Source organism: Lipophrys pholis, assembly GCF_963383615.2.
Source record: "Lipophrys pholis genome assembly, chromosome: 9".
In the NCBI taxonomy this organism is placed as follows: Eukaryota; Metazoa; Chordata; class Actinopteri; order Blenniiformes; family Blenniidae; genus Lipophrys; species Lipophrys pholis.
This window is the reverse complement of record NC_137639.1, coordinates 4517787-4533716: the sequence shown is the minus strand read 5'-3', so window position 1 is coordinate 4533716 and position 15930 is coordinate 4517787. Positions and strand designations below refer to the sequence as shown.

The 15930-nt window shown below is 45.3% G+C and overlaps 1 protein-coding gene across 1 annotated transcript in view; it reads right to left on the bottom strand.

The window, feature by feature from the left end:
• adgrb1a (adhesion G protein-coupled receptor B1a) overlaps positions 1-13007 on the bottom strand; it is a gene marked incomplete at both ends in the record, with an annotated part of 135638 nt that extends 122631 nt beyond the window's left edge. Inside the window, one exon of the mRNA XM_080472434.1 lies at positions 12275-13007. Coding sequence (XP_080328560.1) covers positions 12275-13007 — 733 coding nt within the window. The remainder of the gene's footprint in view (positions 1-12274) is intronic.
• Between the last annotated feature and the right edge of the window lie 2923 nt (positions 13008-15930).

Here is a 15930-nt window from a genome sequence, read left to right as displayed (position 1 = left end):
ACTAACAGTCTGGGTGCCACAGCACAGCTTCGGCGGATTCCAGGCCTGCACAGGTCAGGGCAGCGTGAGCAGCAGGTGGAGAGTGAAGGCTCACCTGCTGCAGAAGTTCATTCAATGGAAAGCTGTCACAATACACAGAACTGCTGCGTTTGTTGAAAGACAGGAGACGAACGTCAGACCGGCGGTTCAAATGTTGTGATCAGTGTTGACTGGTCTTCATCTGCAATCTCACAGTGCATTACATGATTTGGTATTTCAAGGATTGGCGTTTATCAGCATCACTCATGGATGAAAGACTCTCCCTGTATGTTTCTTTAAATGGTTTTTAGTTCTAAAACAAAACAACGGTCTCAGCAAATATTCCCAGTTAGTGTTGAATCAGTTACAGCTGTTATATCATGTTACCATGTTTATTTTTGTTTTGTTTTTAATTGTAAATGATATCATATCAAACTAGATTTCATTAGAAAAACTCTCCATTCATGCAGCATCAGTGGGAGCTGGTGCACCATCAGGTATACACGTATCACAGTTTGAGAATCAGTGGTTTCATCCCATCTCCTCCTCACTTCCTCTCTTAAACATGACTGAGAAGGGAGTTTTCAGGAATTTGCATACTTGATTGTTATTGGATGAACTCTGGGACTCAGATTTAACTACTTTCCTAAACATCCTCGACCACAGTTTATTTCTGTTTGTTTGAATTTTGAGTTGCTGTTGCTTGTATCTTACAATCTGAGTCAGTTTCTTTTTCCTCAAAGAAAATGTGTGTTGGATGGTAATGGACTGTGTCACATTCATTGAATGGACACCTTTGTTCAGTGAGGAGAAAGAGCTTTGGTCACATTTGAACAGTGGGATGTTATCTTCAGTCTAAAGATGCCGACGTCACCCACATGCCTAATGTCTTCCTATGTCCAAAAGCCGGAGCAGCACAGAGATGCCACGCAGACCACCTGGATGTGTTGCATTATGCAGAAATCTTAAAGAAAACCTCAAACACACTCCTTTCGGAGCTTGTCCACGCTGTGTGTTCCTCTCATCACATCCACACATGCTAGCATCTCTCGCTTTGTTTACCGTAACTCAACATTTCCACTGCAGTCAGGTCCTAATGAGACACAGTCCACACTGCTCCACCTCTGGAAAGCTTCACTGCTGGAACCGCTAACACACCCGTGTCAAATTCATTCCCGGCCATCCAGCTCATGCGTATTTAAATGTATCAGGGTCGCCTTTCAACTGCTCGGGCTTGGCCTCATCACTTTGACTGTAATAATAGCGATGATTCCTCACTAATTTGATATCATTATCATTACAAAGATGAGAATGTTGATATGAAAACAAGGCTTTGTGCTCTTTCAGACTGTGTTTACTGACTGTGTCTCTCTGAAAACCTCCAACGGCCTGTGAGGCTTTTTGTGACCTGGCCATTTTCTGCCACCGCGCCTCAGTTTATCCTTACCCACACGGCGTTGCCTGTAGTGAACAAACACACACACACACACACACACACACACACACAATCAGTTTTATCTGCTCTCTCAGCCACCCTCCCACACTAAGTCACGAGGGAAAAGTGTGTGGTTGCACCACAGTATGAGACATTTTTTTTAATGCGACATTTCACTAGCTGTGTGTGAGTGTGTGTGTGTGTGTGTGTGTGTGTGTGTGTGTGTGTGTGTGTGTGTGTGTGTGTGTGTGTGTGTGTGTGTGTGTGTGTGTGTGTGTGCGTGTGTGTGTGTGAAGAGGAGCTAATGCATTAGCCTTGCTCCAGGATTCCACGGCGCTCCGTATGGAGGTGGGCTAGAAATCCCTCAGTTTAGCTCCAATGTGCTGCAGCCACGCAGAAGCTCGCAGGGAGACACGCTCGCATTCATCTTCCTCAGCCGCACTCAGCTGCCAGCCGGCAGAGGAAGAAAGTGCAAGTCAGGAGGGTTTGGGAGTATTTCACCCTCACTGTTTTAAAGAGTCTGGTCCTTTATTATTTCTTTATCAGTCCATCACAATGAGAGGGTCGGACAGCAGTGATTAGGCTGTGATCACAGTGGAGGAATTGATGCCTCTCAGCGATTCTGCCATTCCCAGGGAAGACAGCTCAAAAAGAAAAAAGTGAAATGTGCAAAGTGTAAATCACTGGCTATTCGCTGAAAACAAGAGCCAAGAAATCCATCCCAGAGAATTTAGATCAGGGGCCTCCAACCCCGGTCCGGCGAAGTCCTTGTCCTGCCAGTTTCAGCCCTGCTTCGTCAAAACTGAATCTAAAGATCATCTCCAAGCTCCTAACAAACCCCAGCAATGAGCTTCATGGCAATCAGGTGTGCCACCGCAGGGAGCGGCCTAAAGGCTGATTCATACTCCATAAGAACAAGAAGACAGTTTGGCACTCCGGGGTCCCGCCGAACAAAATGACGTCATTCCCTTTGCCCAGTTCTTTCTGGTCGGAGAAATTTGGTTCTGCTGTGCCAACCTTCCGGGCCGAAGTATGTGGGTGCTGTGTTTACACTCTCCAGCTCGCTTATGACCATCAGTGATATTTTAATCATAATTAGCATGTAACCTCGCTACTGTATTAACCCCCGCAGCTCGTTAACATGTCGGAGGGCGGATTTATGTGATGCACCTGAACGCATCTGTGAGGGAGCGAGGGGGTCACTCCGTCTCGGGATGTGTTGGGCCTGGTTGTAGTTGAGTGGAGGAGGCAAGGATGAGGTTGTAGTTGGCGTTTCAAAAATTCAATTAGTTTGATTTTAAACGTCAGTACAAGAGTTGACAAACACATTTACTTCCAGCCTCACAGCAAGCTGGCTGACTCAGACTTACTCTTTCAGCCTCTTAATCATCTATGGCAATGGAGGTGTGCCTCCTTTAAATAAGCCCAGCCCCACCCTGAACTGGGCCAATCAGGACAGGCTGGGCTGAAACAAAAGTCCAAGGGGTGTTTCAACCACACTAAATTGACATCACTCACAAACATTAATAATAAATGTACATATCAAAAAGAAAATGATTATCACACTGAAAATATATACAGTACATTATTTGTAATCAATCACCAATTCCCCACTACACATACTGTATATACACATAAATACAGTAAAACCTGTGATGTAGGGACGCCCTAAAATCCAAACACCAAATATGTTATGGTTATTTAAAAGCACATAACTGAACCAATACAAAGTTGTAAACTATATATATATATATATATATATATATATATATATATATATATATATATATATATATATATATATATATATAGGAAAGTGAAACCTTTGTGTGCCAGAGTACGTGTGATGTCAAAATCCTCATCCACCCTGTGTGCTAGGCCCCGCTCCGACCTTCTGCAGTCGACCGCGCAGCCAGAATTTTGTGACCACGCGATCTGTGTGCGCATGCGGCAGAGCTACTGGCCGCTTGTGTGAGGAGATCCTCCGTCTCCCCGTCTGAACAATCACAATTTAAAAGCATATTCAGTGTATTCATTTAAATTGCGATTGTACAGATGGGGAAACCGGAGGATCTCCTCACACAAGCACCCAGTAGGTGTCCATTGTTACCTCCTCCAACAAAAGTTGGTGGTGAACTTTATGTTTTTGGCCACATCTGTCCATCCGTCCATCCATCCATCTCTATATTGGTTTGAATGGATGTATTTTACCAACTTTTCACAAAAACTATTGCACCGAATTGCATGAAATCTTTAGAGATGATTTGTCATCATCCAAGGACTAATCCTTCATGTTTTCAGACTAAGCAGCTCCTGGAAAGATAAGCTATTTCCTCCATTGTGGACACACTGGAGCTCCACCGTGAGTCGTCTGTTCCCCGGAAGCTGCCGTTAGCCGCCAGCGAGCACACTGCTAACTCCGCTCCAGAAACACCGGTATCCATTGACATTGGGATTGGATTATCTGTTCGCCCCCGCTCATTGTTTCGCACAGTGATGTTGCTATCTGACAGGCCAGTTGGCATCGTTGTGAGCGCACGACTAACATGATAACAATGCTAACTCGGTTCCGCAAAGAAATGCGGCATAGGGGAAGGTATGCGCTGTACACAGTGCCCGTTCTAGTTGTTGTTGTTTGGCGCTCTGGTGCGTTCCGTCCATGTGGTCACAAACATTGGACTGCACACAGTTGACCCCAGAGGGGTCCAGGAGCGTCCCTCACAGGGTAGTTGAGGATATTTACGTCACATGCACCAACGCGGACCCTGCAGAGCTGGAAACTATGAACTGTCCTTAAACTATCTAGGCCTCTACAGGACCGGAGCTTGAGTCACCTGACTTTGAATGTTTATCACTCTTAACTAATAACAGCTTCTTCAGGCTGATCACACTCATTGATCCGTCTGTCGTCTTCAGGTTTGGAACACAAGGCTGTAGTAGCCTGAGTAAGTTCATGAAACATCGCATAATCACACACCCATGCACACACTGGGTGGATATAATGAGGCCGATGGAAACCTGAAAACATTCTCCCAAGCAGAGGAATTCACCTCTGGGTCTTCAATCAGTACTGTAACACTGCTAACCACTATGCTACTAAAAGCTTCCTAGAATTCTGTTTTTTTACCAATCCAGACCTCCAACCCCGTGTTTGGTCCCACTGCATGTCTTCAGTGAGTTTCAGTCTGTGAGGAATTCTCATTCCCTGTCTCAGTGAGACCGGCGAAGCTGTGAGGACAGAACGATCAGCGTCAACTGAATGAAGAACAATTCAATAAAATCAACATGAAGCTGGACTCTTCCAGGTTCATAGAAAACTTGAAATCTGTTTTTTCTTTATTTCTTTTCCATTTGTGGACTTAATGTTAAAGAGCAGTAAACTTTATTGGTAAATCTGTTTTCTGAATCTGATCAAGACTCATGGGACGTGTTGTCAGTGAGGTAGTCAATGAAACCCGTTTGGTTTGAACAACATTTAGAATCAATTAACGTTAATCAAAAAGGATGTTGTGGAGAGATAAAATAGTTAGATGTCTGATTTTTTTATATTTAATTGGTGATGTTGAGAAACGCCTGGAGGAACGACCGAATCTCCAGGGATGGATGAGACTAATTCATGAGCTGCTGGTCACCTGTATGAGTGTGACAGCTGATGGTCAGCATGCTGAATGCAAAAAGCTAAATGCTAACAATTCTAAAAGACAGTCACACGCACAGCGTCTGTCAACCATGCGACAGACTGATTTTGACTTCTGACCACTCAGTCACATCTTATATCGTGATAAAGCTTCTCATCACAATAACAGCAGTGAGAAAGAGATGATGTGCTTGTTGCCTTTAGAACCATTTAAACACGAACGCAATGGTTAAGATAAATGCTGCTTTTAGGCATTGTAAATAACAGTGCGTGTACTAATTAGTCTATTAGCAGTAATTCCATCTAGGATTCTGCACGTTCTGCTAGAGGCCCAATATTGCATATTTATGAAGGCAAACAAGCTGAATGGACGGAGCTGAGTGGAACCAGTTATCAGGTCATCAGTGTCTGAGTTCAAACAACAGCTTCACACACAAACCGTCAGCTGATCACTGAGGCCATGTACCCGGGCATTTACAAAAACTGTGATATTTATCTGCATTTCAGCCTTGTATTTACACGTAAATGTAGCTACGAGTAACCACAAGCGATGATTTCTGAAAACAGCCTCAGTGGAGATTTAGAAAAACTCAGTGGCTCCGTTTGCATCTAGAGGGGTGGACAGAGATTTATGTGATAGTATGTGACAGAAGCGTCATCAGCGTTGTCTGTGTGCGACCCGCCTTTACAGTTTGACTGCGGAGATGAAAATGGATCCAGTGAAAGCTGCTTGTTTTGACATGATATTCTAATGCCATTTAGGAGGAGCTCCGCTTCTTTACCAGTCCAAATGAATGGACCGTGCACCTTTATCATGGAACAGGATATAACTTGAGCGTTTTTTTGCAGAACTTCAAACGGCTATCATGGCTTCATGCGTCTCGTTACACTGCCCCCTACAGGTTTGGCTGCTCATAGTAGTTCTGAAGCAGGTGTTCTGAACGTGGCCTGAGCTTTCTAGGGACGAAACACATTCAGCTTTACAGCGGCTCATATAAATTCTACAGAACGACAGATCCTTCACACACACACACACACACACACACACAAACGTTTGGACTATGGGAGTAAAGTCAGTAAAAGCACAGTGCAGCCTGTGTGTATGATGGATGGAACCTAGTTTTCTTGATTTTCTCTATATTTTGCACATATAAACCCCCACACACCATTTAAAGGATTTGTTTCTCAAGCTTCAGACACATCGCAGTTTTCACAGCCAGTAACACAAGGGTTCCCTTCGAAATAATGTCTCTTGTTATTTGCTTCATGTATAAGTGTTTTTATCTGACTCGTCTTAACTGCATGCCTTGTTGATTCCCACTGCTGGTCTTAAGCTGGACAAACACTGTAAGTACATAAAAGATTAGGAAAATAATATGATTGTCTGGTCTAAGCTGCAGGAGTTGATAGGTGGAGCCACCATAGGACGAACTGCATGAATGCAGTCTAATTACCCATAAAACTATATTCACTTCCCTGTTTGTCCGTCCTTTGTCCTCCACCTTTGATGCATCCTGAGGGCTGCGGACTGGAAACACTCCACGAGTTCTACCGGTTTGGAGATGCTTGTTATCGAGCCATCCCAAACCCAAACTGATTATTTTTATTCCTGAACACATCAAGCTGTAAGACAAACAGTTCACCTGCCGCCTGATTTACTCCACCTGTTACCAGATGCCATGATAAAGACAATATCAGTGCTACTGAGCTGACCCTATCAGTAGTCGTAATGTTATGGCTGTTTGCTGCATGCTGTCAGCCTGGTGTAATCGTGTCTTATTTCACCGATTTGTTTTGGTTTTGCCAGTTTTCTCTAAACTTGAAGACAGCCTGAAATTAGCATGTCACACTCATCATACTGCAAGTGTGTGTGTGTGTGCGTGCGTGCGTGCGTGCGTGCGTGCGTGCGTGCGTGCGTGCGTGCGTGCGTGCGTGCGTGCGTGCGTGCGTGCGTGCGTGCGTGCGTGCATGCGTGCGTGCGCACATTAGTTAAGAGGGCTTGTTTTCTTTGTGAAGACAAACATGGAATCTCCACAGAAAGCGAAAAAGCTTGAATTTTGTCTGATGACAGGTTTGAAGGTTAATCTTGCTTTTACAGTGAGTCTGCAGGAATGAATAAAAGTCTGTGCGGCCTTGGAAGGCAGACAAAGAGACAGCGCTGCACGCGCGCGCGTGTGTGTGTGTGTGTGTGTGTGTGTGTGTGTGTGTGTGTGTGTGTGTGTGTGTGTGTGTGACTGCTCACCTGTCCAGGTGAACCTGACTGAGTACAGAAGACATACAGTCTGTCCACAACTTGAGCAAAAAGAACAAGAAGTAAAAGATGATATTGTGGAATTGTAGAACTGTGGAATAGTGAAAGATTCTGTATCCACCACCATTAGTCCTGTCTGGTTTGATATTGGGAAGGCATGAGGAGCCGTCAGTGGTCAGAACGCTGGCTCATCCCTCCACAGTCTGGCAGGAATAACATCAGGGCAAATCTGAAGCTCTCAACTGGGAAATGGTGATTTATACAACGCTAAGTTCCATCATTATTGATAAAAACATGAAGCAACTCATCCTTTTTATGTCTTTGTGTTTTCAGCTGCTTTCTCACACTAAACTTTATCAACAGAAACATTGCCGGTGAACGTCTTTCTGGCTCGTCTTCGCTAAGTTTTATTCACAAAGTCAAGGATGTCTGATGTCCTGTGGCATCCTGTGACTGTTTGACCTGAATCACAGCAGTAAACAAAGCTGTTTACATGGATCCACTCTTCAGGGTTTTGTGGTGTATCCTATCTGGAGATACAAACTGAGAATCAAAATCCCCCTTTTGGCTGCTTGATGTCATTAGAAGACGTGGATCAGTGTTTCTCTGTGAGCTGCTCAGTGTGCCTCCACGGTGTGTCACGGTGTCCTTGTATGGTTAGTTTTCATGCTTTCTGCTTTATTTAATATTTCACAGTTGGAACGCTGAAATTGAGAGTGCGTGATGTGCCACTGAGATCTCGACCCGGACGCTGCGCTGGAATCATTGTGGCTACGTTTGGATGTTTGCCCTTCACTCGGTTCACTTTACTTCTGACTCCTTCTCTTCGGTGTCTCTTTTGTTCAAACTGAGTCATGCGCTTTCTCATCCACTCACATCACTGTGATCCGTCCGTTAATCACTCACTGCCCCCCTGCTGTCCTCTGAGGGCGAACAAATGAATCCTTTTCTGCTCCGTGCCACACATCGTGACACAATCACACTCCGACAGACCACACACACACACACACACACACACACACACACACACACACACACACACACACACACACACACACACACACACACACACACACACACACACACAGCAGCACCACCACCAAAACATTGACTTTCATGAAAAATGTTTCTGCGCTGCTACTAGCACCTAATATTCTGTCCCCAAACCTTTTCCTTTGACCATCTGAATGTCACAATGTTCCTAAAATAGCCCTGAAATCACCAGTCGGCTCATCTTAAAGGTTAAAGATTTATCACACAGCCAGGCTGGCTCCACGCCGTGAGCTGGGAGATCCGTGGAAGCATGAACTCCAGCTCATTAGCAGCAGTAATATTCAAAGAAAAACAATTCATCATGAAATCATTAAAGCGGCTTCTTTTTTCTTTATCTACAGGTTTTAAAGTGGACACAAACACTGTGGATAGAATCAGACGGATCATTTACAAGGTCAAACGTGCTTTTTCAGGGCAGCTGAGGAGCTTCGGACAGAAGCATATCTGCTCAGGTCCATCCGTCATATTAGAAAGGTAATTCTCACCTAATTCATCTGCAAGTCAATACAGTGATCTGATCCTTTCGCTCACAGTCACAAGGTCCCATCCCTTCCACCCCCCCTTTCCCCCACCACCACCACCACCACCACACACACACACACACACACAGGCCGCATGAAAGGTGACCGTGTCAGCGTGGAGATGTCTCCCCCCTCCGCACACTGTCACTTAATAGTTTCCTCAGAGGCAAACAGCAATTAATGGTTTATCAATGAATCATTAGCGAGGCAGGAACAGAGAGGCCGCGCTGTGAAGCCTTGCCTGCAATCAGTCTGTGACAAGAGTGACCTTTGTAAATAGAACGTCTCTCCAGTTACTCACACGGCATCAGTTTGTCTCACGTTACACCACGACGGGATGGATCCAGGCTGTTCCATCAGCAGCCAACGACCAACATGTTCAGCAACAGTAGCCTGCTTGTTTTTAGTGTCACAAGTCTACATTTAGAATCTTTCAGTCCACTAGAACAATAGCTGACAAGTTGTGACCAGAGACGGCTGCTGCAGTCGTCATCTCAGTGAAAGTCGCAGACACATTTAAAAAGATGTAGAAGCTTCTGGAACTGAGGCCAAAACATGTGATTCATCTCACCGGCTGAAAAAGTTTGGATCAAATAAGAATTAAGTGAATATTTGAGAGTGATGACCATGTTCTTGTCACTTTAAGTTGTAATTATTGAAATGAAAAGAATACAGTACCGTCCAGTCACTGGAGGGGGGGGGGGTTACTATGACTACTATACCCAGATTAAATTACAGTTATTTAGAAACAAAACATACCAATTATATTGAACATGTTCTAAATAATAGCAAAGCAAGTAATTCAAAAGTGGCAGAAACGAAACCCAATACTTTGGTACTTGAATTATAATTGGCCCCTTCACTGGACATTCTGCACTTGGCATCAGCAGCTTGTGTTTTAATAGCTGTTTCTGGGCCTGATGCAGTGACCTATGATGTGCAGGTACCTCATGTTAATTTGAATGTCAAGGCAATCATTAATCGCCTTTGTGCCCAAGTGCAAATCCCCTACCCGGACTTCTCCACCTTTAACCTCCTCCCTCACCATAATAATAGACACGCTACCCCCTGCAGTGGCACTCAGCATTAGCACTAAAGCTAAATTATGATGTGTGTCAAATATGGAAATATGGCTGTGGGTACTTGGCTGAGAATGTTGGTCTGAAGTGAAATTAAACTGCACTTCACTTCAATTGCACAGCCTCCTCGAGGAAGCAACAGATAACAGCTGAAGAGAGGCTTTATTTACCTTTTCACTTTGAAAGCATTTACTTTTATCTGTTTTCTGATTTAAAAGTTTGCAGTTCCCTTTGAGTCTTTGCGTACAAAGGGCCAAAGGAGGATGAAGCAAAGATCCAGAAAGTACTAATAGGAGAAGCTCTGGTCCTGAGTGGGATGCGAGAGGAGCCGGAGCAGCGACAGCAGGTCTCACCTTCCATCTGCCTCCATCTGCTGCTGGGCTGGTCCGTCCACCAGGCTCATCCCTGAACCCTCCGCCTGCTAAAGGTCCTCGGACCAAACAGCTCCGGCTGTGACCCAAGCAAGATCCATCTATCTTCATCAAGCCCAGTCCACCCCTGACAACTCCCCCTCTCCACTCTCATGCTGCTCTTCGTCCTCCTCGCCCTCTCTCTCCCTCTCCCTCTGTATCGTTGTCTTTCCTTCATTCATCACTCACAACGATCACCTGTCTGAATCCCCTCTTTATCGCACAGTGGGCCATAACCACTCGGCTCCCCGACCTATTTCCACACAGAATCCATTACCGTTCCCGAGCCTCTCTTTGTCTTCATCCACCAATTCAATCCATCCAGTCATCCATTTCACCAGCTGCTGGCCTCTTCCACTCTCCCATTTCAGTTCAAAGCTGCCGCTGCAAAAAGAAGAAGAGGAAGAAGAGGAAGAAGAAGAGGAAGAAGAAGAAGAAGAAGAAGAAGAAGAAGAAGAAGAAGAAGAAGAAGAAGAAGAAGAGGAAGAAGAAGAAGAAGAAGAAGAAGAGGAAGAAGAAGAAGAAGAAGAAGAAGAAGAAGAAGAAGAAGAAGAAGAAGAAGAAGAAGAAGAAGAAGAAGAAGAAGAAGAAGAAGAAGAAGAAGAAGAAGAAGAAGAAGAAGAAGCAGCAGCAGCTCTGAAGGTGTGGGCAGAAGCACACCAGGAGAAAAGCCGTAATGTCTCCTCTTTTCATCTCCACATAAACTAACAGTGGATGGTATATTTCTTTTTATAGTTCTCACACCTGAAGGCACCAGCAGCCCACGCCCCACTGTTAAGCACCGTAAGTGGGCTTATATAAGTGCGATAACTAAGTGAAGAGGAGGCCGGGGCAGTGACGGGATATTAGCTGGGGAGACGAGAGGAGGATAACGCAGGAGATACCCACTGCAACATCTTCTCTGCTTGGCTGGCTTCCCACGAGTGGCTCAGTATCAGCCCACTATGAGCCCGGGGAGGCAGAGATGGGGAGGCGGTGATGGCAGCTCCACGGAGCGAGGGGGAGGAGGGGGACGGAGAGAATCAGACCACAGGGAAAGCAACGGAGAGAAGCAGGGAGAAAGGAGGGAGCGATAGATGGTGGAAAGGTTAGGGGGAGTACGGGGAGCTGAGAAATGTTCCATCCCTCCGGCCATAGTCCTGACCAAGCCAGGATAGAGACGTCAGGCCACATCCTGTCAGCTGAGGCAAAGGGAGGGGAGCTGGGATCAAGCAGCAGACAATTAGACTCGGAACCACAGGCCCTCAGCACATCACATTTCAGCCTTATTCTCTCTCTTCCTTATTCGTCTCTAATTACATCACTGCCAGCCCCCACTGCTGCACTACTAGCATCTCCACCGCTATCAGCACAAGCACTTGATTCTCATCTGTTTCCAAAAGCCTCCCTGAGGCCGATCGAGTGTCTCTCCTGGACCGCAGTGGGACGGAACGTGGTGCCGACCTTGTAAGGTCGCAGAGCTCGCGTCGATCAGATGAAATCCTAAACCCTCCATTTCCCCCACTCTCCCCTCAACAGCCAAAGCACTCCACTGGCTTTTAAGCCAATGTCACACAATTGTCCTCACTTTTCACAAATCATACACATTTTCCCCTACTTGATTGCTTCTGAAGATACCATTTCTCTGTCCCTGCGCTGAGAGCATGCTGAGTGCCAGCGCTGACCTTTTGAGGTCAGTCAAAACAAAAATCAATCTATTCTGCTTTCAGTTCAAAATCAAATCTTCTGTTGTTATACAAAGAAGGAGAAATAATTGTTCATCTCTGCACTTGTTTCAAGAAGCTGTGCAGCAGATAAATCAACAGTGAAATCATTCTTTTAGCAAGCCAGCTTTTCGAGGTTGAATTATTGTAAAAAGGTTTGGACTCACCCGCTTTCTGCCCATGTTTTCCCGTCTCTTTCAGGCTGGGTAAACAGTTTTCTAGGTAAACTCCATTGTGATAGCAGCTATCCCCCTCGCTGAGCTGCGGCGGTGGCTCCCAGCACAAACATGGTGTCTGCATGATGCCACAAGGCCTGTTGGAAGAGCTGGCGGCCAAACAGTCCTCCAGCCACTGGCAGAGCATCTGACAGGCCGCCATGCTGGGGTTACGCTTCCCCACCACCAGGTACTCGGTTTTAAATTCCCCGACACCACTTGTGAGCCGTGTGCCCGGCCGGGAAGGTCCCTTCCTCATTTGTAGGAACTGCTTGCCGGCCTCCAGGAAGGCCACCGGGGCCGAGGTGTCGCACAGCTTCACCACCTCATCGAAGCTCTGCATGCTCAGGTAGGTGCGTGTTGTCTCCACGAAGGAGTCGTACTGGAATGTGCGCAGCTGTGACGGGACACAGTCCTCTGTGGGTTTGGTTACTTTGATGAAGATGGTGTAGCGTCGAGGGTCGGGGTTCTGGAGGGTCCAGGAGCAAGGCACAGTGGGGAACACCTCCGATGACAGAAAGGAGCCAAAAAAGCGGCTCTGAACTAAAGTGGAACAGGAATCTGACTCCGGGCCGGACGGGGCGGCATGACACCAGCCTCTCATCAGCAGGAGCACAAAGTACGAGAGCAGCAGTGGCAGCGGCCCCTTGGACAGGCCGGGAATCAGATCAACAGAGCCGGTCATGGTGCAAATGAAGAGAAGAAGACCTTATTACAGAGGGAGGCCTGGTTGCCGGCTTCGGATCAGTCAACTTCTACTTCAGTACAGTGAAGAGACGAGAAGAGGAGGGAGGGGAGGGAAAACGATCCCTCTCAAACATCCAGCAATCGGCCCATGGCTGTGCCAGTCGACCAGAAGCTCCCCAGAACCTGTGAAACAGAAAAGATCAGATCTGAATTAGATATGGTGAGTGATCAGACAACAGGACAGGATTACACACTTTTCTACAAAAATCATCATTTATTGTTTGTGCTATAAAATCTAAAAGAAGACCGTAGTGACTTGGGCTATAGAGAGCAAGTGGCATAAAACCAGATGGCGGGTGGAGCCGGCAATCTAGTTTAGTTTTTCTTCATTACATAGTTGAAATCTGTCTTCTCCTGTGAGACAACTGCTTCCCCCACACGTCTGCTCAGATATTTCATTCTGCCGCACATTCATTTGTCCAATTTTAAAACTATTAATTACAAAACGGCAACACCTGCAGTCATTCATTACTCCACTTTGTCAAGACTGAGCCACAAACAGCAGTGACATGATCAGTGCTTGTCGTTGTGTAAGCTAATTAAAGCCAAACAATTAGCTGCTGTTTTGCCTGTAAAGTACACACTTAAACAATGATTGAAAAGTTTCTCAACTGACTAATGTTAACTTGTGTTTTTGTACTCCTTTTTAATATGCAAACTCGCTAAAATACAATGATGTGAAAGAGTTGTAGAAGAGTAAGCAATATAACTGAATTCAGCTTGCCGGTTTGTACCTGTGGTAAAGCGAGGAGCATTTCCACAGACACTAACAGGATGATGTGGCTGACCTCATACAGGTTTTTTGTGTTATTTGGTCTTCAACATCTACCTGAAGATCTGACTGAAATACAACACGATATTATGAGATATTGATTGTAACTATTAAGGTCATCCAGCTGAAGAACCTCTTCACGGCCAAGCTGCCACACACCACTTATCAACATCTGCAGTAGCTGGATCGGCTTTGTAGATGTTCACAAAGGAGGTGTTGCCTTTTTGCTCCAGCTAGTCTGCTGTAACTTCCAGAAGACGTTGTACTGTACAAGGACACAACATCACAGAATCTGTGGAGCGAAAAAGGCGTCACACAATGCCAAAGTTCAGATGATCCCAGCCCAGAGTTCTCTTGAAGTAATGGCAACTTAACTTACTGACATCCAGGGAGACAAGTTCACAACCTTCAGAGTGTGTGGTCCTCAGTCATAATAAAAACTTCTATTTCTTAGCAATAGCAGCACATCTGGTGAACGTAAAGAACATCAAGATGAAATTCTGACTGGACTCAAAAGTATACTTCAAACAACTCCTTGATCCTAATGTTGAATTCACTCAGACTGACACAGGTCCAGTTATCTTCAGCTCAGTGAGATGGACGGTATCGTCACTGATATTTCACACATGACACTTCCTCCGCAAACTTAGTCAACTGTCCAAACATCACATGTAACACTGAACACTGATTTCTCATATTCTAGACACTTGTGCTCAGACGGCGACACATTGAATGATCTGGTCCTTCAGTCACCTCGTCCACCATGTAGAGTTTTTCATGCGTTCATTCTGTGAGCGCTCACACGTCCCAAATGACTCTTCACCTTCTGCTGGTTGTTTTCTACAGAGCATTAAAATGACCATTTGTTACGACGAAATTTGCCTTGAATGCGCCATTAAAATCAGTTCCACCAACATGAACGTCCTGTTCGAACCAGGCAGATGTGGCAGCACCTTGGCAACAGACAGGAGTGGATCTTTATCCAGAGCCGTGATATAGATTTCATATGAACAAAAGCTGACAGCTCCTGTGTGCAGTGCAGCCAAGGAAACCAGCAGGGTGAAGCCTCCCTCTGATCAATCACAATGATCTGTGGGCCTGAGTGTGCCTGGGGAGGCTGCCGAGTCGGCTGGCGTCACACACAAGTTGTTATTAACGGGGAAAAAAGAAAAGAAGATGAGTCATGAGTGCCAATAAAACACAATGTAGAAAGTCCAGCCTGTGTCATATTAAAGTTTCCTCTCTGAGCAAAGTGAATGAAGCAAACATCTGGTCAATTGTTTCTTCTCTTTAATGATCAAATGAGAAGAAGAAGACGCTTTTAACAGTTTCTCTCATCACAGCAGTAAACACACTTGGTGTGTTTCATAAACATTCACATAATTTGGGATTTTTTGTGTTTCTTTGCGCTTTCCAGTAATTACTCAGATTGTGGCAGGTCACCACAGTCTCATTTGTCTCACTAGAGTATCATAATGAGCCATAAAAGAATAATCAGTGTTGTTTTATTCCCTCTGTGTGTTTTTCTTGTTGCTTGAACAAAGGTTTTTCGTCAGGCCTTTTCCTTCACCGACATACATGTACATTGCTAACATTTATAATTCTGTCATTAAAACACACCTCGCATGGATTTACTTCAGCTTTATTTGAATAGTTTGCAGAGTCCTTAATGTAATGCTGTAAGCAGTAGTGAAAACTCTTAGTTCCAGTTGAAGGATTCACCTAAATCAACATCCACCGTCTCCAAATTGCTCCATGCAAAAAGTCTCAAAGGCACCAACTTCTATGTTTATCTGTTGAAGCCTGAAGAGCTGCTGGTTGAACTCCTGCTTGAGCGCCTGAACAGACACTATGTAATGGAGGTAAGACGGGTCAGTGCTTCACCCACAGAGACCAATGCAGAGATGTTTGGATGATTCGCTTAATGGAGCTGCTCCACTGAATCCACTGGCATCAACAGCCCAGCAAACTATCAATATCGTGGAAAAGAGCCTTTCATTCCAACCAGCTTCGAAGCCGCTCATGTCGGCTCCTTGAGGAATACTGTCAGAATAGAATCATCTTTTGTTTTAATGCCAATATTGTCAAA